This window comes from Paramisgurnus dabryanus, chromosome 2, assembly GCF_030506205.2.
Source record: "Paramisgurnus dabryanus chromosome 2, PD_genome_1.1, whole genome shotgun sequence".
In the NCBI taxonomy this organism is placed as follows: Eukaryota; Metazoa; Chordata; class Actinopteri; order Cypriniformes; family Cobitidae; genus Paramisgurnus; species Paramisgurnus dabryanus.
The window spans coordinates 34,681,473-34,706,034 of record NC_133338.1 but is presented as its reverse complement, the minus strand read 5'-3'; the positions used below and the strand labels follow the sequence as shown (position 1 = coordinate 34,706,034).

Genomic DNA, 24,562 nt, shown 5'->3' with positions numbered 1-24,562 from the left:
CATTACGCAGACCGGCGGGTTGCTGATGCGCGGTCTGTTTGTTTTTGAATTACGCATGGTAATGCTACTGATGTCATACGTCGGTCTGCGTAGCTCGACACGACGTCAAACACGCCTCTCCAGACCCAGTCTTTACTACCACATGCGCTCGTAACGCTAACCAGACACCCAAATGCCGCCATATCCACAATAAATAAATAAATAAACCCACATGATCGTCGTTTTCGTGATCGATCATCGATGCCACAATCGAGTACTCGTGCCCATCCCTACTTTGAATCTCATAATAACTCAACTGACGGAATAGCCATTTCTTTATATTAACATTTCTTGATCACAAAGTGTCGTTTTAAGATTAGTTAAGTCGAGAATATATATTTATTATATCTAAATCTGCAGTCTATTAGTAAAGATAGTGCCTGTTTAAACGTTTGCTTAGCAAGATTCGTACGAGAACCAGAGCATGAGCGTACGTCAGTGTTCACTCGCCCCGCTGACCACCGCCCTATCTGGGCTACATATCTGACAAGGATTCCCTGGCTCTGGTGTTGGCCTTGCCTGTGTCAAAATGGTCAAAAATGAGATCAAATCAGCACTATTTGGTGTCATGATGAAACTATTACTTGGTTTCTTATTCATATTTAGTGTCTTTTGTATTGTTATTGTTTTGGCGCGAGGTAAAAGTTAATAAAACTATACTTCTATAATGTTACTATTGCTTTCCCATTTAATCTTAACGCGATACGAGCACTCGCTTATTATTAGACTTTGTTCTGGTCAGTACTATATAAAGTACTGTTTTTTATAAGTGTCAGAGAGATGTTTTTGCATGCTGCTTATAAATATACCAGTGGCGATATCTCATAACATGTTTTAATAGTCACTTCACGATAAAATAAATAATCAGTGTCCACATTTAACAGCTGCGGTGCTTACCCGCGGTGTTTTCGCGTTCGGAGGAGAGAGATCACTCCAGAAAAAAAGTATTGTTTACATCCATCTTTCCAAGTGTTAATCGTCCACACGATGTGACAAGACATTACTCCCATTAAGTTTAACGTAACATCCAAGAGCGCTGATCTTTGACGGAATAATTACTTCCGATTGGGATTCACAGACTGGTTTACGAGCTAGTGAACTAATGAGACACACGAAGAGTGTTTAAAAACAGCGTGTCTCTGTGTGTCCGTGCAGTTTTTCCATTCAGAGATGAGCCTGTTTAAAGGACCTCCATTCACTAGGTGGCGGAATGATACGAAAGGTGAAGCGGTTACTGTGCCGTTATCAGTAGAATATCGCATAGCTCTTAGCCAATCAGATTCGAGAACCAGAAAGAACTGTTGTATAAACATGTATATTGCATTTCTGTCAGTAGATTCTCCTAGAATATACACACTGCACCTTTAATATAACTCCAATTGTGTTGAGTGTAAATTATGGGGAAATTTTAAAGGGATAGTTCACTTATTAATTAATATTTTGCCATTAATTTCCCTCATGTCATTCCATACCTGTAAGAACTTTAGTCATTTTAGAACACAAATTCAGATCACCACGATTATTAATATTATCATGGTTTTGTAAATAATTTTTAGAAATGTAAAAAAGTACTGATGCAAATCAAATATAAAATTGATTTAAAATATAAGTGCATTTTGTTCGCATAAACATTAAATAAATTACATTAACATTAATCATGGCACATTTGGGGTTGTGAGATAAATGTTCATCTAGTTCAGATAAAACACAAGTGAGTAAATCAGATTTTCATACAAACAATCAGCAATCATCTGTCTGCTTATAAGTACTACCGGCACATCTGGGAACTTGAATGTCTTTTGTCACCACCCCTTTTTAGGGGAAAATAAACTAGACTTCCCAAAGACTTCCATACAAAAAGCGGCACAAAGCAAAGTCCATACACAGCCGGCAGGCGTGAATAACTTAAGAAATCACGCAGATTAAACATGTCAATGAATTATATGTCCACCCTGCCTGCAATAGACCGTAAAAGATACATCTACAAACTTAATTTGGTCAATTTAAAAACTTGTCCCTTCATTCTCCCAGCATCAGATTGGTGTAATTTAACAACCCCACCCAGTGGCCAGTGATGTCTTACCCTGAAACTTACTCATACCTCATCGAGTCAACAGGGAAACCAGTGTATGATTTTGCTTCATATTTGAAAGTAAACATCTTTAAACGTGTGTATATATTATGTCTTTATATTTAGAGTACTTAGTGCACATTTCCATCCAGCCATACAACTAGCCTGGATTAGCTTTCGATAGCATCATACGTAATTCATGATATTTCCATAACAGCAAGATAATGGATGATAATGGCAGGTAGCCTGGGCTAAGTAAGTAAGCTGCATGACACCTGTGCTCACAGCAATCGCCGAAGAAACAAATAGAGGAGAAAGGAACTTTAAACTGATCAGATCACATAATTCAATGGAAAATGAATAGAAATCTGTATAAAGAAATAATAAGTAAACATGTAAACATTTTAATTCAGTTTTATCTAACGTTCAGAAGAATGAAGTCATAATTTTTTAGATGCACACAGCTATAATGCTGATTTTTGTTTGGAATTGCAACCAGTTGATCAAAGACTTACCCGTTTCTAATCCGAGCAAGATGTATGCCTGCTGCTCTTAGATACGTACAGATTCAAATTGATGTTCTTCATTTATGACCAGAGTTCTCACATCTACAACAAACAGATGGAGCAGGCATGCCACAGCATGGTTGAAGTAAATGGGACACAGCTGCAGGAGGTAAAGCCTCACAGTGTCAGCTGAACAGCATAACTGACCTCCTGGTCAGAAACTCTCTTCATTAACCAGCCAGTCTCTGCCGCTTGACAAAGACATGAGTGTATTTCAGTGTCCCTCTACAGCCAATATTCCCCCACCACTCTACATTGTATACTTCAGTCCTAAATGCAAGATACCCATTATATGCATTATAGATGAAAAAGCTGACTTATTGATTTTACAGGTTCATATTATACAGCAATCACAGCAGTAGTACTTAAACAGTTCATGTTCAATGGGTGGAGGGTTTTTGTTCAAGAAAACACTTAAAATCAAAACGTTTCAATCAGACTAGTGTGGTTTATTCGCTCCGTAGCTTTTAATTAAATTCAAGTGCGAATAGGCTTTTGTGAACATGGGTGGCCTCTGTGATTATGTCGTTCTCCATAATTATTTTAATGCAGTCTGGTTTAATTGTTAGAAAAAGCATTTAATCTTCCCAGACTAGTCTTATATATATATAGCAGAATCTCTTATCTTATTAACAGTTATCTTATTATCTGTTGTCTTGATCTATTAATTAAGATATTTTTTTTGTTTTTATACAGAAAATGACGATAAATGCTTTTCTTAGAAACCATGTGTGCTTGTAAAATATAGCTTGTCAGACTTCATTCTCGAAGATAACGATTATTTTTGATGGGACATAATATGGATTTTTTGTCTCTTTATGAGGCGTAGTGTTATATGAGAGATGAAATCATTTTCTTTGTAGGTGCTTGAAGCTCTGTTTCTCTATCAAAATATTCTTGATGATAGAAGTTGAGCAAATGAGAACAGTTATCTCATTTTGATGAACCCAATTTAGCTGCGGGTCTTTGACCTGCGACGCGAGGGCGGTGTCGGTTGTGCATTTTCATCCTTCATTAAACCTGCATATGTCTCTTTATCTCTTACCCCTCAACTTGTAAAGCAGAATGATGACCCAACTGCTCAATATCTACCATTTTAAATCATTGCTAGAAAGATTGCTTCTGAGCTTCTAGAAGTACAGATTTAACATCATAAAATAGTTAACAGTGGCAAGAAATAACTCCTAGAAATGAACTGGTTTTCTACAGTCATTTGCCATTGAATGTGATCTGATCCTCATCTAGGTCACAACAAACACAATGTGCATAAGCTGACATCACACAAATAATTATAGTTTCTTGTGTCTTTTTTAAAACACCCATTAAACATTGATAGTGCTGCAGCAAAATGTAAGTAAACCCTTGGATTTAATAGCTTGTTGAACCTCCTTTGGCAGCAATTACTTCAAGCAAGCGCTTTCAGTAGTTCTGAATCAGACCTGCACAAGGAATTTTTACCCATTCACCTTTACAAAACCACTTCAACTCGCACACATTTGTAGGATGTCTGGTGTAAACCGCTCTCTTGAGGTCATTCCATAGCATCTCTATGAGGTTAAGGTGTGGGCTTTTGAATAGGCCACTCCAAATGGCACATTTTATTTTCTTAAGCCAGTCTGTGCTGGATTTACTTCAATGCTTAAGGTCATTGTCCTGCTGCATCAACCAACTTCTACTGAGCTTCAACATGCGGACAGCCACCCTGACATTAGGATATTTTGTTAAACATTTTCCCATCGAAGTAGTCCAGGCCCTGAGGCAGCAAAGCATGTCCAAATCATGATGTTCCCACCACTATTCACTATTGGGATGATGATTGGGATCCATGAAATATTTTCCCTGTAGCACTGGGGTTTGCCAATGTGCTCTTTTGCAAACTTCATAGCAATGTTTTTTTGGGAGAGCAGCGGCTTCTTCTGTGGTTTTCTGCCATAGACCTTGTGCCTATTTAAAAGACTTGCGTATGGTATACTCATGAACAGAGTTGTGTGCCAGTTCCATTGATGTCTTCAAGCCTTTAGCTGTTACTCGTGCGTTCTTCTTTACTTCATTTGGTATTCTGCGTTGTACCTTAGAAGTCATCTTAGCTGTGTGGTCACTTCTAGGAATGGTTGCTACTAGGGATGTCCCATACCACTTTCTCATTTCCAGAATTCAGAATATCAGCCGATACCGATACCTGCCCAATACTCCTGTAATTAAAAAACACATCTAGTATAATTTTGAATGTAAAAATTAGGGCTTTCAATAGATTAAAATTTTAAATCTAGATTAATCGCATAATTTCATGAGTTAACTCTGGATTAATTGCAAATTAATCTCACATTTTTATCTGTTCTAAATTTAACTTAATTCGGTCGGAATCTGACGTTGTATTAACGTTGGATTTTGGTCAGAATCTGATGTTGGATTAATGTTGGATTTTGGTCTTAATCTGACGTTGGAATAACGTTTGATTTTGGTCGGAATCTGACATTGGATTAACGTTGGATTTTGGTCGGAATCTGACGTTGGATTAACGTTGGATTTTGGTCTGAATCTGACGTTGGATTAACGTTGGCTTTTGGTCGGAATCTGACAATGGATTAACGTTCGATTTTGGTCGGAGTCTGACGTTGGATTAACGTTGGATTTTGGTCGGAATCTGACGTTGGATTAACGTTGGATTTTGGTCGGAATCTGACGTTGGATTAACGTTGGATTTTGGTCTGAATCTGACGTTGGATTAACGTTGGCTTTTGGTCGGAATCTGACAATGGATTAACGTTGGATTTTGGTCGGAGTCTGACGTTGGATTAACGTTGGATTTTGGTCGGAATCTGACGTTGGATTAACGTTGGATTTTGGTCGGAATCTGACGTTGGATTAACGTTGGATTTTGGTCAGAATCTGACGTTGGATTTTGGTCAGAATCTGACGTTGGATTTTGGTCAGAATCTGACGTTGGATTTTGGTCAGAATCTGACGTTGGATTTTGGTCAGAATCTGACGTTGGATTTTGGTCAGAATCTGACATTGGAATAACGTTGGATTTTGGTCAGAATCTGACTTTGGATTAACGTTGGATTTTGGTCGGAATCTGACGTTGGAATAACGTTGGATTTTGGTCAGAATCTGATGTTGGAATAACGTTGGATTTTGGTCGGAATCTGACGTTGGAATAACGTTGGATTTTGGTCGGAATCTGACGTTGGAATAACGTTGGATTTTGGTCGGAATCTGACGTTGGAATAACGTTGGATTTTGGTCAAAATCTGACGTTGGAATAACGTTGGATTTTGGTCGGAATCTGACTTTGGATTAACGTTGGATTTTGGTCAGAAATCTGACGTTGGATTAACGTTGGATTTTGGTAGGAATCTGACGTTAAATTAACGTTGGATTTTGGTCAGAATCTGACGTTGGATTTTGGTCAGAATCTGACATTGGAATAACTTTGGATTTTGGTCAGAATCTGACATTGGAAAAACGTTGGATTTTGGTCGGAATCTGATGTTGGATTAACGTTGGATTTTGGCCGGAATCTGATGTTGGATTAACGTTGGATTTTGGCCGGAATCTGACGTTGGATTAACGTTGGATTTTGGTCGGAATCTGTCGTTGGATTAATGTTGGATTTTGGTTGGATTTTGGTCAGAATCTGACGTTGGAATAACATTGGATTTTGGTCGCAATCTGACGTTGGAATAACGTTGGATTTTGTTCGGAATCTGACGTTGGAATAACATTGGATTTTGGTTGGATTTTGGTCAGAATCTGACGTTGGATTTTGGTCGGAATCTGACATTGGATTTTGGTTGGAATCTGAAGTTGGATTAACGTTCGATTTTGGTCGAAATCTGACATTGGATTAACGTTGAATTTTGGTCAGAAATCGGATGTTGGATTAACGTTGGATTTTGGTAGGAATCTGACGTTAAATTAACGTTGGATTTTGGTCAGAATCTGACGTTGGATTTTGGTCAGAATCTGACGTTGGATTAACGTTCGATTTTGGTCAGAATCTGACGTTGGATTAACGTTGGATTTTGGTCGGAATCCGTCGTTGGATTAATGTTGGATTTTGGTTGGATTTTGGTCAGAATCTGACGTTGGAATAACATCGGATTTTGGTCGGAATCTGACGTTGGAATAACGTTGGATTTTGTTCGGAATCTGACGTTGGAATAACATTTGATTTTGGTTGGATTTTGGTCAGAATCTGACGTTGGATTTTGGTTGGAATCTGAAGTTGGATTAACGTTGGATTTTGGTTGGAATCTGACGTTGGATTTTGGTCGAAATACAAAACTGTTCCTTAAGGTACACAATTGGTCCTTTGGGTATAATATTGTATCCCTTAAGGTACAACATTTCAATGTGTTGTATACCCATACAGGTACAAAAAGGTATCTTTTAGGGTACCACCCCAGCGACAGAAAAAGGAACAACTTTGTACCTTTTTTTCTGACAGTGTAGTAGCTACAGTATTAAACTGTCAAAATTTATAGACAATTTGTGTAACTGTCGACTGATAAATGTCTACACATTTTAAGATTGTTTTTTATCCCTTTTCAGCCTTATGGAGTGCAACAACTCTTAATCGGATATCTTTAGAGAGAACCTTCTTGCGACGTATGGCTCATAAGAGCTGAGATTTGTTAAGGCCAGCAATTTTAAAATGTTTTAGTGTTTTTTATTAATCAAAGTAACACTAAACCACACCTTTAAACTAATTTTATTAATTGGGCTACGGTTTGCCGGCTTCTGACACAAATTAGCTTTCATTAACGTAATTAGTCTATGGGTTTACTTACATTTTCCTTAAGCACTATGAATGTTTCATGGGTGTTTTAAAAATACACAAGAAACTAGAATTATTTGTGTGTTGTCAGCTTATGCACATTGTGTTTGTCTGAGAATGTGACCTAGATGAGGATCAAATTACATTATATGGAAAATCACTGTAGAAATCCAGTTCATTCCTAGGGGTTCACATACTTTTTCTTACCACTGTATAGTATTTTAAGTTTGTGTATAATTTTATCCATCCGTGTTTGGCTTGTTTAACTGACTTGCATCTATATGCAGAATCCAGTTATGAGATTTTTCAGAGACATAAATCTAAGAGTAAGTGTTATTTGGGGAATTTCATTTACAAGCAGAGACATTGGATGGATCCTCCTCATGAAGCTACAGTGCCCTCTCAAAGCTCGTATTGGGGAATCGTTTATATCAACCTTGCACAAAGCCAATAATGTCAGCACTGAGCTAGGGATCATAAATCAATGTAATTGTTACTGATTTATCATTTCAATAGCAACCTTCTCATTAATACGTAATTATGAATGGGCCAGTTGTTGTTGATGTGTTTGTAGGTAGGGATGAGGTTTCAGCAGGAGGTGGTGTTATAAAGGCAACTCTTTTTTTTTTTATTCAGCCCTTCTTCTGTCCGTCTAGCTTGTTATGTTTCCAATGAAATCATCAGCCCTGTGTACTTATTGTTGGATATAAAGACCACAACAGAGGACCAAAGATGTTTCCAAGTTACTGAAATCAAAGATATGTCTTACTTGTCTTAGAGTAAAATCACTGCTGAGATCTGTTGTCTTGAACTTGGGGAGCAGCACACACTGGCTGTACTGTATTTTAATCAGGAGAATTGAGTCATCATTAGGTCAAATAAAAAATTTTGAGTTGATTCAAATTAAATTCTTTTAAAAATGCATATAGATATCTATATGGTTTTCACCTTCCCTCAAGTGTGTTTTGCTTTGCTCTCATATGGTTCTTATACTGTAAATTATACTTATATAAGGGTTTCTGTCTATGATTGTAACGTTTGGGGAGAAAAATCCCCTTTAAAATTCTGTCACTGCAGGGTTGATTGTGGTGTTAAAGTATGTTTTATGTTTCTGTAAAATCTCAGCAGCTGAAGAGCATTTTTCATGGGCATACAACTCTAGATTTTAGCGACACATTCATAAGTATACATACACATGAATCACATCCTCCTCTAACATTACACAAGCCTATGAATATTCAGTTTTACTGATAAATGATGAAGAGGTTTTTATGTAAAATCCCTCAACATTTTGAATATGCTGACGGCTGTGAACGAAATAATAAATGCTGTCTATATCAGGCTCATACTGTAGTGCAAGATGCTAGCAGAAACCGCTTCATTAAATTATTGCAGCAATAGCGTGTGTACATTTAATAAAAACGAAAAGCATATTTTTTACTGTCTTATCTACGGTTGCCAATATCGGGATGCTAGTGGTGCACTGGGAAAACAGCTTTATAGAAGAACACATAAAATGCAGGCTTTGTTGTTTTATATGAAACACTGTTGTGGCCATGTACACTAGTATAAGCCTGCATAATTGATGATGGATGCATTTATCTTTAGTTTTGTCTTAGTTGTGTTTCATTTTCACTCAGCACTTTGTTAGTTTACGTCCTTAGTTTAATGTATTTATGCTTGCGTTTGCTTTTCTAATGTTTGTGTGCTTGTGTGATACTAATAGGCACTTAAGTTGACATCAAGCGTGTGTAGTTGGCTTTTGTTCACGAGCATGTTTGTTATAGTAACTACTACTCTGTAATCTGAAGGCCTCTTGTGTGTGTATAAGAGAGAGACAAGTTTTGTGTCCATGAATGTTTTCGTTCTCGTTCGACCTTGAAACTGGGTTATTCTGGTAAGTTGTTTTCCAGAGGCGTGTTAATCCACTATTTCTTTACATATCTTTTAATCCTTTCTTACTTGTTCTGTGTTTCTGGGACAAACACGAGAGACAGCATCTTAACATTCATCTGTTGCCTCAACTCAAGCTCAGGAAATCCCATCACTAATTTCAAGCATCTGTTAAATGCTTGATGACAATGTGCTGCAGTTTTAGACGTAGACATCATGGCCTTGCATTTGACCGGGTGAATCACTGAGGATAAATCCAGTCCGGGCTGGGCGCTCACTGGATCGTCAAATGGAACGGATCCTCTGTTCACAGCCACTGGAGTCCAGAGCGCTATGTTTATCAGTCAGTGCTCACCACAAACCCAATATTTTGTAAGAATATCACAAAACCAAAAACACAATATTAAAAAACACTCCTTCGCTTCTAAAGCCAGGACGTCCCTCGAAGCACCACTGGAATAGCCGTCACTTTAAACCAGCAAATCTATTACTCACATCCTGTAGGGATCTCTGTCTGCTTCAAGCCGAGAGCCACTTATCCATCTTCAGTAGCGTGGGTCCGACTCCCCCAGTTACACAACCTGCTCCTGTGACCCTCTTCTCTGTTTGTACTGTAAGGAAGAGGTCTTAATTTCAATTAGCCTTCATCATAGCTATAGGAAGGCTAGATTATATTTGATTTGTTTTTTGGACTTTATCAGTCTGTCCTGTCAATAAGCATACAAGTGGATTTTGCTTTTGATAGTAGGGAAAATATTTGGGTGACAGATGAAATGCATTGTATTTTCACAGCTGTGTATACACGTTGTCTGTGAATATTTGATCTGGTCGTGATTTTTATAAATCTCCATTAGCTGAAAATGTTATGCACATGTATCACCATCGTCATAAGATGATAATTTTAGTTCATAATTTTACCCTTAAAATATTTAGTATAATAAATATTTCGTAGCTTTAAATATTTAGTGTTAACATTTTTAGTAGCTTATCAAATATGTCTTACATTTTATTAAGTGTAAATTAATAAATGACCTTTTAGGTAACAAATAATTAAATAATTAATAGCTGTGACGTGAATGATGAACCCTCCTAGCCGTGTGATTTCTGCTAGGTCCAGTACATACCGGTACTCATATTGTGGCAGACAGGTACCTATGCACATTCAGAACTGTAAATGATCACATTGATCACTTTATTGTTACTCTATCACAAACTGATTTCCCTTTTGCTCCTTTCTGGCTTCTGCTGGCCTGCAGTGAATGAGGAGACATTAGTGATGGTGGATGGATGGATGTGTTTGTGTGTATGAATGTAGAGTGAAATGCAGGTCCTGCGAGGAGTCATCATCATCACTGCAGTGAATTGCTGCCCGGTTTAATTAGCACACTCTTGCTTAAATCTCCCATTTTCTGCTCTCAGGCGCTTTTGACCTCCCTTTATGAACACACGCACGCAGATAAACACACACCGGGTGATTAAAGCAAATCCATCTTTCTAAATGCCCATAATGACTTGCTGTCACCTGCCAGGACTCACCTGCTCCTGTTTAGATTGCGAATGTTTTTTTTTTGGAGCCATTCGCACGCTCGCACGCTCTCCAGCAAATTGACAAACACTTTAATCACGCACTCCGATCCGAAATCACAAACAGCCCTTAATTTCGGCTCCCACACACACACCTGATGCTTTATTCAGAGACCTCTGCTAATGACAGACGTTGATGCATGAGACCAGAGCGTTCTGTTATTGTTTTCCTTTAATAAGTCGCTTCATCTAAAGCATTGTTTTGAGTCAGATGCCTCACAGTACACATTTGTTTGTGTTGTGATAGGCATGTATTTGTGTTGGGAAATGGCTTGGATGGACATTGCCATGGAAACAGTAAAGGATTGTTATGTGCATAACAGCAAATGAAAACAGAAATCTAAATTAATTGCAGCGTTGACGTGTGATTTTCAGAGCAAAAACATCATCATCATTCTTTCTCTGCCTCCTGCTCAGCAGAATGGTACAGTAGTACTAGATGTTGTTTATGTATATGTGTGCGTCTAAGGTTTATGTGGTGTGCTGAAATGAGAAGGGTATATACAGTCATCTCTCTTTCTGTTGCCACTCTGTTTTCTTATTCATTAGTGTGGGCTGAACAGATGTGGCTGTCTGTTAGTCGCTAAATCACTTTTATTGCGACTCAACTCACTGCGATTCTGCGGCTTTTGCCAATTTAGCAAAAAGATTGTTACACAAAGTACCGTTATACGACTTGTGCACAAATAGAATTTCGGATGTGAAAGAGAAAACTTGGCAGATGCAATCAGGCTGACACTGTAATCAGTTGTTGGCAGTTTTTGCTAGCATACTCATTTAACATTGACGCTCGAGAATGCGAAGTTTATTGTACAGCACACTGTAAAAATTATATCATATAACAAATTTAACTTTTCTAAGTTATGTAAACTTATCACAAGTTTAATTGACTTGCATATTTACTGTAAATTGTTCAAACCTATGCTGCATTTTTCTAGTGCAGATAAAATGTAGCGAAGACAAACTCTTGACATTTTTAAAATCCTAATGACACAATGTTGATGATAACCTTAAGATAACAGTAACACTACACTCACCTAAAGGATTATTAGGAACACCTGTTTAATTTTTCATTAATGCAATGGTGTAATGGTGTGGGGGATGTTTTCCTGGCACACTTTAGGCCCCTTAGTGCCAATAAGGCATCTTTTAAATGCCACGAACTACCTGAGCATTGTTTCTGATCATGTCCATCCTCTGATGGCTACTTCCAGCAGAAACATGCACCATGTCACAAAGCTTGAATCATTTTAAATTGGTTTCTTGAACATGACAATGAGTTCACTGTACTAAAATGGCCCCCACAGTCACCAGATCTCAACCCAATAGAGCATCTTTGGGATGTGGTGAAACGGGAGCTTCGTGTCCTGGATGTGCATCCCACAAATCTAAATCATCTGCAAGATGCTATCCTATCAATATGGGCCAACATTTCTAAAGAATGCTTTCAGCACCTTGTTGAATCAATGCCACGTAGAATTAAGGCAGTACTGAAGGCGAAAGGGGGTCAAACACAGTATTAGTATGGTGTTCCTAATAATCCTTTAGGTGAGTGTATATCATGTTTATGGCATACTGCCCTCATTTTTACATGATTGTTTATTCTGTCATAATTTTGATGTGGTGCATGAGATTAATTTATGATTATTATATTCATATTTTTTTGTGTTTCAGCATCTGTAAACGTGTTGGTGCCCAAATGTAAGATCTATAACGACGCAAGCTGTGATATCTCGGCAGACGGGCTGTTGCTGGCCGTCTTTATTCCCGGCAGGCCAAGAGGTTTTCCCGATGAGGGCATCTTGGCCGTCTACTCTCTTGCTTCGCACAACCTGGGAGAGATGCTTTACACAAAGCGATTCGGTGAGTGACCCCGAGTCAGAAACTACTCGACCTCGACAAGTTAGCTCGCACACATTACTGACCACCGCATGTCAGCTAGGCTTTAATGCACTGATTGAACCATCAGAGCAAAATTATTTTAAACTTGTGCCTAATTAAACTGCATGTATTGTGCTCTCTCACTTTTTTCTTATAATTGGCCGAACAGACAGCAGTGATGAAGCTCTTTTAGAGGCAGTTTTAATTAGATAGTCCCCATTTAAAAGCCAAATTAGGGCAGCACTGAGACCAGGCTGCTAATGGAAACCAGTGAGGAGCTTAGTATGAGCTCTGCTTGTTTTAGATTAAAGTGATTTGAAATGCTTTTCCTGCGGGTCATCGCTGTCAGCTGTATAGGTCTCTGGGAACTATTATTCGTCCTATTCAGTAACAGCAGATTAATGAGAGCAATCTATCCAAATCTTCAATACTAAACTGCACAAACACATTTCCATTTGCCGCTCACATCACCAGCAGTCTTTGGTTCTTTCGCTCCCATACGTGTCAAGCGAAGATGATTTCTAAAGCTAAATACCTGCAAAATTTAATCAGGTTTTGGAATGAAAAATGATATTAGTTATAATTGCCGCCTGAGCAGGTCTAGGTGTGAACTTTGCTAATTTCATGCTTTAATAAAATGGACTTACAAGCTCTCAAAACTAGTTATGGCATTTAAAGCAATTAAAATTTGACAAAAATAAACCTTTAGAATTTAAAATTCCTTTTTTGGATTTTTGCAATTTTTTTCTGACGTATTTTTTTCATAGTTTGGCGGGTCCTTGAACTTATAGTCAGGTGCGACTTATACGTAAAAATTATTTCAAATGAACCAAGAGAAACCATTACCGTCTACAGCCGTAAGAGTTCACTCTATGCTGTTCCTGTATTTATGTAATTCAATGGATTCAGTGATGTTGAATGACTTCGGGACCTTTTTGAACTTGATTTGTCTTGTCGTGTTAATTTAACCTGTTCAGTATCCCAGGTATGTTCTGTATTCTATTGTGTATCGTGTAAATAAATGTTTATGCGACTTACACTCCGGAGCGACTTATAGTCAGGGTTCCCTTGAATTCCTAATAAGTTTGTGAATCTGGGGGGGGATTAAAGGCCTTGGAAAGTTTTTGAAAATATACATACATAGATACAGGTCATTGAAAGTACTTTAATCTATTTTATGCAAGAATTTTTCTGGAAAAAAAATCCATATTATTCCCTGTGTAGTGTAGGATAATATCATAAAAATTCTAGACTTTTTAAGCACACGTGCTAAACTGTTTGCTTTAAATGCTTATATCTTCTGTATGCGAATATTGATTAATACCAAAATGCTTTTTGACGTAGTTGTGTTTGACACATGAAAACGTCTCGGGTTATGTATGTAACTGTTGTTCCCTGAGAAGGGAACGAGACGCTGCGTCTCCCTTGCTATACTTCCTGCGTACCTGTATCACTGTCTTTGGCAATATTTTAGATAGCGATATACTTCCTTTAGCCTCACCATTGGTTGAATTTGATATACCCATTCAGACGCACTTGCCCCTGAAGGCATCCTCCTTGAAAGGGAACTGTAACAATTTATTTTAAAAGGTAACACGATGTAACCTTGCTCTCACTTGAAATGTGTCCCCACATTTAGTCCTTGAATTTAAGAGTATTGGACCTAGAAAAACCTTGAAAGGTCCTTGAATTTGAAGTTAACTAAGGTGTGGGAACCCTGTATAGTCTGAAAATATGGTAAGGTTTTCTCATTAGGCCCAAATTATGACTTGTTTTTTTCTGGAACTCTGTCAGCTGTGCATATCTACAGTGTGTCTGTGTTTGTGTTTGTCACAGGCCCGAATGCTATCTCTGTCAGTTTGTCTCCGATGGGACGTTACGTGATGGTGGGTCTGGCTTCTCACCGTATCCTGCTTCATCCGATCACGGATCACATAGTGGCACAGGTTTTCAGATTGCAGCAACCCCATGGAGGAGAGACATCCATGAAGGTATGTCACTAATATTTTAGCAGATTTAATATAAGAACCATTGTGCTCAGGGAGGCATTAGCTCAAATCTATATTGTCATCCTATTTCTCCTATCTCTTTGAAAGTTTTCTCTGTAATAAAAAATGGAAAATAAATAATAAAGGCGAAAGTGAACACAAAAAGCTTCCTTCTATAAATGAAAGTACCACGTCATCTTTTCGAAGTAAACATTTTTCATATTTTTCATTTGAATAACACTTTCCAAAGCACTTTCAAAAGTTAAGACTCCAGACAGTCCACAAGAACCGTTTAGCAACTTCTTTCATGAAGTTTGATTATTGTGAGGTAGTGGTCTGCCCTATGTAGATCAGCTCTCTGTACTCTCTACAGCAGAGGGGGAGCCTGGGGTTTAGAAAAGCCTTTGAGTAGGAGCCTGACCTAGATACGCTTTCTTACAGATAGACGGAGGAAGAGAAACGGGAAAAACATTGTATTTGTATGGAGCGAAGGGCAGAAATGGAAATGTCTACACGGCTGACTTTTGTTTTCGTAAGCTGTGTTCATGGTAGGATTCTGAACATGGATTAATTTGAGAGCAATGGAGCAGAAAGGCTTCGTGTTTATGCTTGTTTAGTCTCTAAACATACCACAACACCAAATCTGGCTCTACAGAGGATGGAAAGCCCTGCATTCAGCTGTTATTTGTATTTTCATAGGCTTTTGTGGGCATTTCAACACTGTTCCCTTCTGTCTCTGTGTGTTTCGTGCTTAGTTTAATACATATAATGAATATATTGGATCGTCTTAATCAGGCCAGTCATCTCGGCGGGATTCTTAGTGTCTTTGTGTTTATCAGAAAGTGCGGTGATCTTGAAGGGAGTTCGAATCCTTGTTAGTGTCTTCTGGAGTTAAACCCACACATACATTCACTCTCTCTTAATGGCACTCTCAGAGACAGTCTCTCAGCTCTAATGGTTATTGTATATCAGTACTAGAGGTGATGTAATGAAGTGGGCAGTGCACTAGGGTTATGTGAGATAATGAGGTGTCTGTAAGACCCACAGGCCTGTCCTCTGACTGTCAGCCTGTCTCACACACGTGATGCTAACATGAGACTTCATGGAAATTTTTCGATCAGTGGACTCCCGTGGGTTTTGTTCTCTTATTGCATCATTGTAGAAAGTTCACACATCAGACTCATTTGAAGTTTCAAGAAAGTTAAGTGCTGTTGTAGAGCACCAACAAAATATGAGTGCCCAGCAAACTGTAATTTACATTCCATGCTGTAGCAGGAGGAAAAGGAAAGTGTACACTCCATATGTTTTTTTTATTTGTTAAAGGGCTAGTTCAGCCAAAAATGATATTAAACCCATGATTTAATCACCCCGAAGCCGTCCGAGATAAATATGTCCATCATTTCTCAGACAAACACATTTTCAGTTATTTTAGAAAATGTCTTACAGTATATCTTTCAGCTGCTAAACAGTAAAGTTACGTGGTCCACGTCCTTCTTCCCCAAAGAAATCCAAATGGCTCCAGGATGATAAACAAAGGTTTTCTGAGGGTAATCCATGCGGTGTTGTTGTAGAAATATCCATATTTAAAACTTTATAAACGAAAATAACTTCCTTCCGATAGGGCCGCCATCTTAGACTCCTCTGTATTCAGGAGAGAGTATCAGTGTAGTGTACGCACTTTTCGTAGTGACGTATGACAAATACGGAGGGTGGGGGCACAGAGCAGCAGCAGAGAAACCTCCGTAAGCTGCGTAAGCTCTCATCTTGAATGCGGACGCGACTAAGATGGCGGCATTACCGGAAGCTAGTTATTTTCGTTTATAAAGTTTTAAATATGGATATTTCTACAACAAAACAGCACGGATTACCCTCAGAAGGCCTTTGTTTATCATCGTGGAGCCGTTTGGATTTATTTTGTGAAGGATGGATGCACATTTTTTTAACTTGAAGGACGTGGACCCCATAACTTCACATTTGATTAACTAAAAGATCTAAAACAATTTCTAAAATAACCGAAAATGTGTTTGTCTGAAAAATTATGAACATATGCATCTCGGACGGCTTCGGGCTGAGTAAATCATGGGTTTAATATCATTTTTGGCCGAACTATCCCTTTTATGGTGAAGCTAGAATTGCCTATGCATGTGGACCTGTATTATTGCTTTCCTCAAATTAACTGGCAAATGCAGAGCATGTATTATGTATGCAAGTCTTTGCATGCAAGATAAAGCTGTTTATTTGGAGCTATTTTGATTGAAACATCATTCATTTTCCAGCATCAGTCTAATTGGTCACTTCACATATTCATCTAGCTAGAAATAGCTCATGTTAACTTATTTACCTCCACTGTCTGAAAAAAGGTACAAAACTGTACCTTTTCTGTGGTACGCTCAAATCTTTAAAGATACACAATAGATCCTTAAGGTACAATAAGGTACCCAAAAAGGAACAATATTGTATTATGTTTAGTATACCTGTAAAGGTACAAGACGAAAGCTAGGGTAGTTTTGTACCTTTTTTCTGACAGGGTGGAAATGTCTGAATATGCAACAGTGTGAAAGCTTTGATTATTTTTATTGTATGTAAAACTTGTTTTAATTCATTTTTAAGAACATATTTTACTTCATAACACGTCTGTATTAATTATTTGTGTTTACACTATGTAAAGGGGTTTCTGCATATGTTCAGCATTTTGGCTCTAACAGACAGTGTTTTAAGCTCAGCTCTTGTAATGCTGAAGAGAGATTATAAACTTTATTTATTTATAGTACTGTTAAGTACATAGACTTAATAATCCCAGTTTACTGGACATTAAAGCAAATTCTTTCCAGTTGAACATTCATTCTAATGAAACGTTGAATAAAATCCATGTAAAAACACTCTGACTGGAAACAACTTCAGGCTTCTGTTGTCCCAGAAAAATAGGGGATAGGTACAAAGTGCATATTACCCGCCGTATTCATTTGCCATTGCAACATCCCCACAGGGTGCTTGATTTCAGCTGTAGCCATAGCAACACCACTTTTGGCACCGTGCCTACAGATTTCATTATCTGTGATTTCTGTTTTTATGACTGTTTGTTAATAGAGACAATTCTTTATATTTATTAGTTTATATATCATCTTATATATTCGGGCTATATAATTATATACTTGTGTAAATTCAATGTGTTCTGTTTTTGTTTGTTGACATATGGTAGTTAATTAATGAATGAATTTGTTTACCCCTGTATCTACATCATTTGAGTGACTGCTTATTAGCTCGCTTAATTATATACTGCGTTGTGTGTGAGATAAAAAATAAATAAAGGTTAGCTCAAGGCACCATGCTGTAAACAACATTTTCTACATATGTTTTTACAGTAATTGTAATGCTCTTGCAAAGTGCTGTTATGTCACTCTTCTGCTAATGTTTTCTAATAATAGATGAAGACATGCACTTTCAGGGTAAATGAGAATATTATAACATAATATTTGGGAGAAGTGTACTATTTAGAACCTGATTGGATCACTGTAGATGAATAAAGTGTTTAAAATATGATTTGTTGCTAAAATGAATGAAACTGGAATTAATTAAAATGTTTTAGACTAGTCTTACAAGTTATTCATAATTTTTTCTTGTTGGACAAGTTAAGACACAGCCTTTAACTTACTGGCTATGTTTATGAAACTGGCCCCTGAGATGCTTAACTTCTATTGTCTGTGTTTGTTGCTTTTCAGACCATGTCATTTTTTGAAAGTCTGAATTTTTTGCTGTTTTTGCTCACCAGTGAGCTGAAGCGAGAGGTAAATTAGAAAAGCAGAGTAGTGCGGAATGATTACTGAATGCTTTTAGCGTGGATGGAAAATTGCTGTAGCTTCACTCCATTTACAAACTCAATTTAAGTCTGCCAGCATTTTGTTTACTGTAAACTGTTTACTAGTTTTACCATTTTAATATTTAGTGTATCAGCACTTGTACTTTTGTTTACTTGAGGAATTAAATAACTATTAGGAATTAAATTACATATGTATTCATTTTTCTTCGTAATTTGTTTCTTGTTGTATTCTTTACACACACAGTAAAATGTTTAAACCCCTGTTCCAGTCACCAGCAACTTTAAAACTTTCTTCTTCCTGTATGTTTTTTCATGTCCTTTCCTGTTGACCTTGAACCAGTTTTATCCTCCTGAGAACCCGGAAATAAAGTTCTAGAATTTTTTATCTACACTCACCTAAAGGATTATTCGGAGCACCTGTTCAATTTCTCATTAACGCAATTATCTAATCAACCAATAACATGGCAGTTGCTTCAATGCATTTAGGGGTGTGGTCCTGGTCAAGATAATCTCCTGAACTCCAAACTGAATGTCAGAATGGGAAAAGTGATTTAAGCAATTTTGAGCGTGGCATGGTTATTGGTGCCAGACAGGCCGGTCTGAGTATTTCACAATCTGCTCAGTTACTGGGATTTTCAGGCAGAACCATTTCTAGGGCAGTATGCGGCAGTCCTGTGGGCGAAAATGCCTGGTTGAGCAACTTTGACTGAAATAACTACTTGTTACAACCCAGGTATGCAGCAAAGCATTTGTGAAGCCACAACATGCACAACCTTAAGGCGGATGGGCTACAACAGCAGAAGACCCCACCGGGTACCACTCATCTTCACTACAAATAGGAAAAAGAGGCTACAATTTGCATGAGCCCACCAAAATTGGACAGTTGAAGACTGGAAAAATGTTGCCTGGTCTGATGAGTCTCGATTTCTGTTGAGACATTCACATGGTAGAGTCAGAATTTGGCGTAAACAGAATAAGAACATGGATCCATCATGCCTTGTTACCACTGTGCAGGCTGGTGGTGGTGGTGTAATGGTGTGGGGAATGTTTTCTTGGCACACTTCGGGCCCCTTAGTGCCAATTGGGCATTGTTTAAATGCCACCGCCTACCTGAGCATTTTTTCTGACCATGTCCATCCCTTTATGACCACCTTGTACCCATTCTCTGATGGCTACTTCCAGCAGGATAATGCACCATGTTACAAATCTTGAATCATTTCAAATTGGTTTCTTGAAAATAACAATGAGTTCACTGTACTAAAATGGCCCCCACAGTCACCAGATCTCAACCCAATAAAGCATCTTTGGGATGTGGTGAAATGCGAACTTTGTGCCCTGGATGTGCATCCCACAAATATATCCATCAACTTCAAGATGCTATCATATCAATATGGGCCAATATTTCTAAAGAATGCTTTCAGCACCTTGTTAAATCAATTCCACGTAGAATTAAGGCAGTTTTGAAGGCGAAAGGGGGTCAAACACAGTATTAGTATGGTTTTTTAACAATCCTTTAGTTGAGTGTAGACCAAAAACACTTTTTGTACCAGGTTGTAGACATATTATTTTCTGCTATAAAGTTGGGCATTTTAACATGGGGGTCATGGGGAATTGACTCCCTTTTGGAGCCAGCCTCTAATAGCCTGTCGATAATTTGCAGTTTAAGTCACATCCGTGTTGGCTTCATCACAGAGATCGGAAGGCTGCCCCTCGATGTGCTCTTAGCAGTCAAATGGTAGGCTATTTGGATCCATGTTTTTTCTATGCATCATTTGTAATAGAATTCTCATACTTTATTAAAAACATATAGGAAATCAGGAAAGTTCTAATTGAAAAAGGTTAACTTTTATTTTTAATCCACCAAGTAACTGACAAGATGGATGACGTGAGCTCCATTAACTTCCCTTCTGCTGGTAGTCGTTCCTGAAAATCACTGCTCCTTTTCAAGTTAAACTTTGCTCTAAACTTCAACAAACACTTGTGTTGCAGAAAGTCGACAAGCTCCTATTAAAATAAATGAGTTAATGTTGTGGATTAAGACATCGCGAGTGCTAAGCCCTAAGACATCCCTACAATCTGTTGGGTCCAGATGCATTCACACACACACAAAACACGCAACTCATAATCTTTCAGGGTGTGTCACTCAGATATACAGAAAGCAACAATAAATTTCTTTCCAGAAAATAAACAGTTTGAGCTGCCAGCCTTTGTGGCTTGTCCTAAATTTTTACTGTTTAGCATGAAAAGAGAAAGAAACTTTTCTGTTGGTCACTCATCTGAAGATGAATGAGACCACTATTTGCCTGGGAGACATGAGCTTGTCCTATTTTCATTTTTTTCCCCTCTGTTTCTCCAGTGGAGCCAGTGGAGTGTAAGTAGCATCCCAGGGCTGACAGACAGGGACGGGTGAAAGAATTGGAAAGAAAGGAGTAGTTAGGGAGGGATTCGACTTCACAGTTTAGTAAATTCTCTACTGTCATATGACATGAATTCAGTCGCCGTTGAGAGGATGATGGGAGGTGAAGGTGATTGATACAGAGAGTGAAACGGCACTGTGGGACAATTTCAACAAATGTTTTGTGTGATTTGTGTGTTTTTCAGAGGGTATTTGATGTGGTGTACCCAATGGCCCCAGACCAGAGAAGACACATCAGTATAAATTCTGTTCGATGGCTTCCAGAACCAGGGCTTGGACTTGCTTATGGAACCAACAAAGGAGATCTGGTCATCTGCAGACCTGTGTGAGTCACATGCACTCAAAAAAAAAAAGATAGTTTTGGACAAACCCAACTGTTGGGTTATTAATAACCCATCATATGGGTTGAAATAACCCAGCTATTATCTTTGTCCATATTTGACATAACTATAGGTTAAAGCAACCCTGCATTTTTAGGGTGTGTATATAGCCTACTGTCACACCACTTTCACCTTTATCGCTCTCTGTATAAATAATTTTCTGCATTTTTTGCATAATCACATTTTTCCGTTTTTTTTTTTCTTTTTAATATTTTTATTATTTTGCACTAATAAACAAAAGTACTTTTGTAAGAAATTGATTAAGAAAGTTTTAAGAATCCCATAAAAAAGATGTTTGGCAAACATAATGAGCATATTATATATACAGCCCAGAAAAGAAATATAAAACTAGAAATCATCCATAATATGAAGAAATTGGATGATTGAAATTATAATAAGGCAAGCATGTAATTTATGTGTATGCCTACAGTGCGGTAGCACAGGGGTGTGTGTGCTTGCATAAAAGGATTTGCTTGTTCGGAAATTGTCTACGTGTGAACCCCGTCTTCTAGCTGCTTTGCCCATCTGCTTTTGTTTTCTGGTTGAAAACTGCACTGTTTTATCTTTATGTAAATGAACGCCATTCATTTCCACATCCTGAATACCTTCTTGGTTTTGTCAGTTTGTAAGCCATTTTGGACAAGTTTATTCCAAGCATTTGGTGTTTAATAGAGAAAGAGAGATGATAATTAATTCACTTCAAAGATGGTTGCTCCACACTGTATTTGACTTTATAATTTGCAGCTTGGTTGTGAATGCTTTCATTTTTGTAGGTTTGTCATAATTATTATAAAGGTTACCCTGGATACAGAAAGACATTATCTTTCCGTTGTAAAAAGCAAAACATTGTCTTCCTTATTAAACCATGTTGTTTGCTAGGTAGAAAGGAAGAAAAATGCACCACACATTAGCCCACAAACACATACAGTATTTGTGGTTTATGTGCTCAATATTTGTGATATTTGTTTAGTTATTTTTGTGTCTGCCAGGTCCCCAGAGAAAACTAAGGTTGTGGCCTAGAGATAAAAAATGACCAGTGGCTTGAAAATACACAATTTTTTAAAGGGATAGTTCACCTAAAAATAAACATTATCATCTTGTTCTCACCTTTAAGTTCTTTTGAATCTGTAAAAAGTTCTGGTGAATATAAAGGAAGATATTTTGAAAAATGTTTGTAATCAAACCATTCTGGAGCATCATTGACTTCCATAGTTTGAAATAAAAATACATGCTCCAAAACTTGTTGGTTACAAACATTTCTCAAATATCTTTCTTTGTATTCAGCAGAACAATGAAATTGGTACATGTTTGTAAATGATGACACATTTATTTATTTTTATTTTCTGCTGAACTATCCCTTTAAATATATAAAAATAAAATAAACTTAAATCAGCTCAAAATAGATATAAAGAACATGCCCTTGTTTACAAAACACTGTGATCTACTGCAAGGGTTCTGAACCTTTTGCACACAATGAGTGTTTAAAACATTCAGAGGACCACTTTTCTAAACATGACAGTATCAACGCAGGATAACAAAACATTGTGACATGCCTTTTGCATCATTAAAGTCGCTAAAGGTACACCAGGTGGTACCCCTGTAGATGAATGAGGAATGTCATTGCTGACTACCAAAACACACTTGTTGCCAATCAGCAGTAAGGGGCGTGTCTACTAACCGACATCCTTGCCGGGGTTGCGTATGTGTGGGGCGGGTCTATCAAAATATTCTATTGTGGTAGGGGTAGTACCTAAATACTAATTATCTTAAAGTACAATTTATAGGTATATGTTCAAGTAAAATTATATATATATTTGCCAGCCAGCGCCAGCGTTTTTCATGATTTTCACAAATGTTTAATGTCTTCCAGAAAATGTTTTTCTTTAAATATATTAACATACAATATACCAAATGAAGGAACAGACCCTTTCAAACAAAAAAAAAAACGTTTCATCCTACCTTCAGTAGTTCTTTTGTAATCACCTCTTAAATATGGGTAGGTTTCTGCAAAAACACCACATTTTGAGCAAAAAGCAGAGATAATAAAATTTTTGTGACGGCCTTTTCATAGATATTCCATTCAGAGCGATCTTTAGAACAGACACGGACATGCAGCCGCTTGCCATAGGGCAATACTTCCGGGTTTAAAAAGTTGTGGATAATAACCTGGTGGATAATAGCGGTATTGCGGAAAGCCGGAAATACTCGTCATTGGCAGGGAAGCGTTTTCAAATTATTTCAACTTGCACATGCAGTAAAATAAAATGCGTCTTTATTTTATGCATAAGCCAAACAACTGAAAGTATTTTGCACATCAAAAAATGATGCATACCCTGTGAGCGTTTAAAACTGACCTAAGGGTGAGAATTTTGCTTCCTTTTTGGGTATTGCACAACGGAGTCACAGCTGATCGCCGTGGACAGCTATTGTTAATGCCGCCAGTGTGTTCGACTTGTGGATCAACACGGACATGTTGTTTGTGACCCCCCTTCACATAGTGTTACTGCATCTAAATGAACATACGTTCTAACTGGCGTGACGTGGTTGCTGTAGCGATATTGAAACATAAATGGGTTTTTAGATCACGTTTTTAATTCGTATAAATTCATAAGAAAAATCTGATGCGAATATAACAAGATTTATAAAAAAAATCATTGGTCTACCACTGCCTACGTGGCCCACCAGATGGCCCTCCGGTGACCCTTGGTGGGGCGTGGCCCACCGGTTGAGAATCACTGGTCGAGAATCACTGGTCTAGTGCGTTTTTTGATAATTCAGACCGTTTACTCTGAAATCATGTGAAGATTAGCCCTGATTACAGACAGCTATTCTTTATTAATCCCTTTATAGATATTCAGAAATGGTTGCAGATTAAAATAATTTCCTTCTTTGTTATTTTTTGATGTAATCTTTTTGTCACAAAATTTTCACAAAAGCAAAAAAACTAATTTAATGTGATGTGAAATAGTCTTGAGGCACTTGAGAGGAGGAACAATGGTCACAGGTTGACACTTCACAGAAAGCATGAAAAAAGGCTCCCCAATTTACATAATGTCCATTATAAATAGTATGCAAGAAACTGTAACAGCACACCTCCCAAGTCATACTACAGAGGCCTGAAAAATAATTGGACTGTTAAGCCGC

At 37.7% G+C, this 24,562-nt stretch overlaps 1 protein-coding gene across 2 annotated transcripts in view; it reads left to right on the top strand.

The window, feature by feature from the left end:
* Positions 1 to 24,562, top strand: part of ambra1a (autophagy/beclin-1 regulator 1a) — an 84,919-nt gene that overhangs the window by 35,941 nt on the left and 24,416 nt on the right. For both annotated transcript variants that reach the window (XM_065289450.2, XM_065289451.2), the window contains exons 12-14: positions 12,611 to 12,799; positions 14,654 to 14,808; positions 21,224 to 21,363. In XM_065289450.2, the coding sequence (XP_065145522.1) occupies positions 12,611 to 12,799; positions 14,654 to 14,808; positions 21,224 to 21,363 (484 nt within the window). The remainder of the gene's footprint in view (positions 1 to 12,610; positions 12,800 to 14,653; positions 14,809 to 21,223; positions 21,364 to 24,562) is intronic.